This window comes from Pygoscelis adeliae, unplaced genomic scaffold, assembly GCF_000699105.1.
Source record: "Pygoscelis adeliae isolate BGI_AS28 unplaced genomic scaffold, ASM69910v1 Scaffold271, whole genome shotgun sequence".
Lineage (NCBI taxonomy): Eukaryota > Metazoa > Chordata > Aves > Sphenisciformes > Spheniscidae > Pygoscelis > Pygoscelis adeliae.
In genome coordinates, this window is record NW_008824040.1 from 128,619 (window position 1) to 130,132 (window position 1,514).

At 64.1% G+C, this 1,514-nt stretch overlaps 1 protein-coding gene across 1 annotated transcript in view; it reads left to right on the forward strand.

The window, feature by feature from the left end:
• Window positions 1-1,514, forward strand: part of DCHS1 (dachsous cadherin-related 1) — a 50,778-nt gene that overhangs the window by 48,184 nt on the left and 1,080 nt on the right. The window contains exon 21 of the mRNA XM_009333479.1: window positions 32-1,507. Coding sequence (XP_009331754.1) covers window positions 32-1,507 — 1,476 coding nt within the window. The remainder of the gene's footprint in view (window positions 1-31; window positions 1,508-1,514) is intronic.

Below are 1,514 nucleotides of genomic sequence, written 5' to 3' on the forward strand. Positions count from 1 at the left end.
CAGCCAGCCCGCCCGGGACCGGGTGGTGGAGGCCCGTGACCGTGGCTCGCCCAGCCTCTCATCCTGGGCCACAGTGCAGCTCCAGGTGCTGGATGTGAATGACCACAGCCCGAGCTTCCAGGTGCCATGCTACAATGCCAGCGTCCCCGAGGACCTGCGCCCAGGAACCACCGTGCTGACACTAGAGGCAGGTGATGCCGACCTCTCCCGGGAGAATGCTGGCTTTGACTACACCATCGTCAGTGGCAATGGCGGCAATGCCTTCCAGGTGGAGAGCCGGGTGGCCTGGTCAGGGGGGCATCTCCGCACGCAGGGTGCCTTAGTGCTTGTGGAGCCCTTAGACTTTGAGGCCATCCCAGTCTACAACCTCACTGTGGCAGCCTCGGACCGGGGCCTGCCGCAGCGCAGCACCAACGAGCCCTGCCCCACAGTGCCTGTGCTCATCACTGTGCGGGATGTCAACGACAACCCACCCGTGTTTACCCGAGCTGAGTACCGCACAGCGGTGAGCGAGAGCGCACCCCCCGGCACAGAGCTGCTGCGTGTGGTGGCCCATGATGCTGACTCGGGGCCCCACGGCCACGTTCACTACACCATCAGCTCAGGTGACCAGCATGGGCTCTTCCAGCTTCATGAGAGCACGGGGGCCCTGTGCCTGGCACGGCCCCTGGACCGGGAGGCCCAGGCGCTGCACGCACTCGTGGTGCAGGCGACGGACATGCCAGGTGGGCACTTTGCACTGGTACCTGTAGCCATCGAGGTGAAGGACGTCAATGATAACAAGCCATACTTCCCGGTGGAGGTGCTGAGTGCCAGCATGCGGGAGAACCTGCCTCCTGGCACACTGGTCACCACGCTGCGTGCCGTTGACGCAGACACTGGTGTCTTTGGGGAACTGCGATACACAGTGCTGGAGCAGCCAGTGGGGGAGCCCGGCATGGCAGAGGGTCGGGACGCCTTTGCCATCAACAGCAGCTCTGGGGAGCTGCGCTCCCGACTTACCTTTGACTATGAACGAGCCAAAGCCTTCCAGCTCCTAGTCAGGGCCACTGATGCTGGCAACGCCTCTGCCACGGTGACTGTGCGGGTGCTGGTAACAGGGGAGGACGAATATGATCCTATCTTCCTGAGCCCCTCCTTCAACTTCGAGGTCCCTGAGGGCGCCCGCAAAGGGCAGAGCATTGGGCGGGTGCTGGCAACAGATGAGGACGAGGGGGCTGACGGCATTGTACTGTACTCCCTGGCAAAGCCCTCACCGTACTTTGCCATCAACCAAACCACAGGCACCATCTACCTGCGTGTGGACAGCCAGCCCCAAGCTGGGGCTGGGCGTGCCAAGAGGGAGCCACGCGAGATGAGCCTGGAGGTGCAGGCGCGCAGCCCCCTGCCTGCCTCCCGCTCGGCCTCTGCGCAGGTCACTATCGACGTCACGCACACCTCCTTCGGCCTGGCTCCAGACCTCAACCTGCTGCTGGTGGCCGTGGCTGCCTCACTGGGGGTTGTGGTGGTGCTGG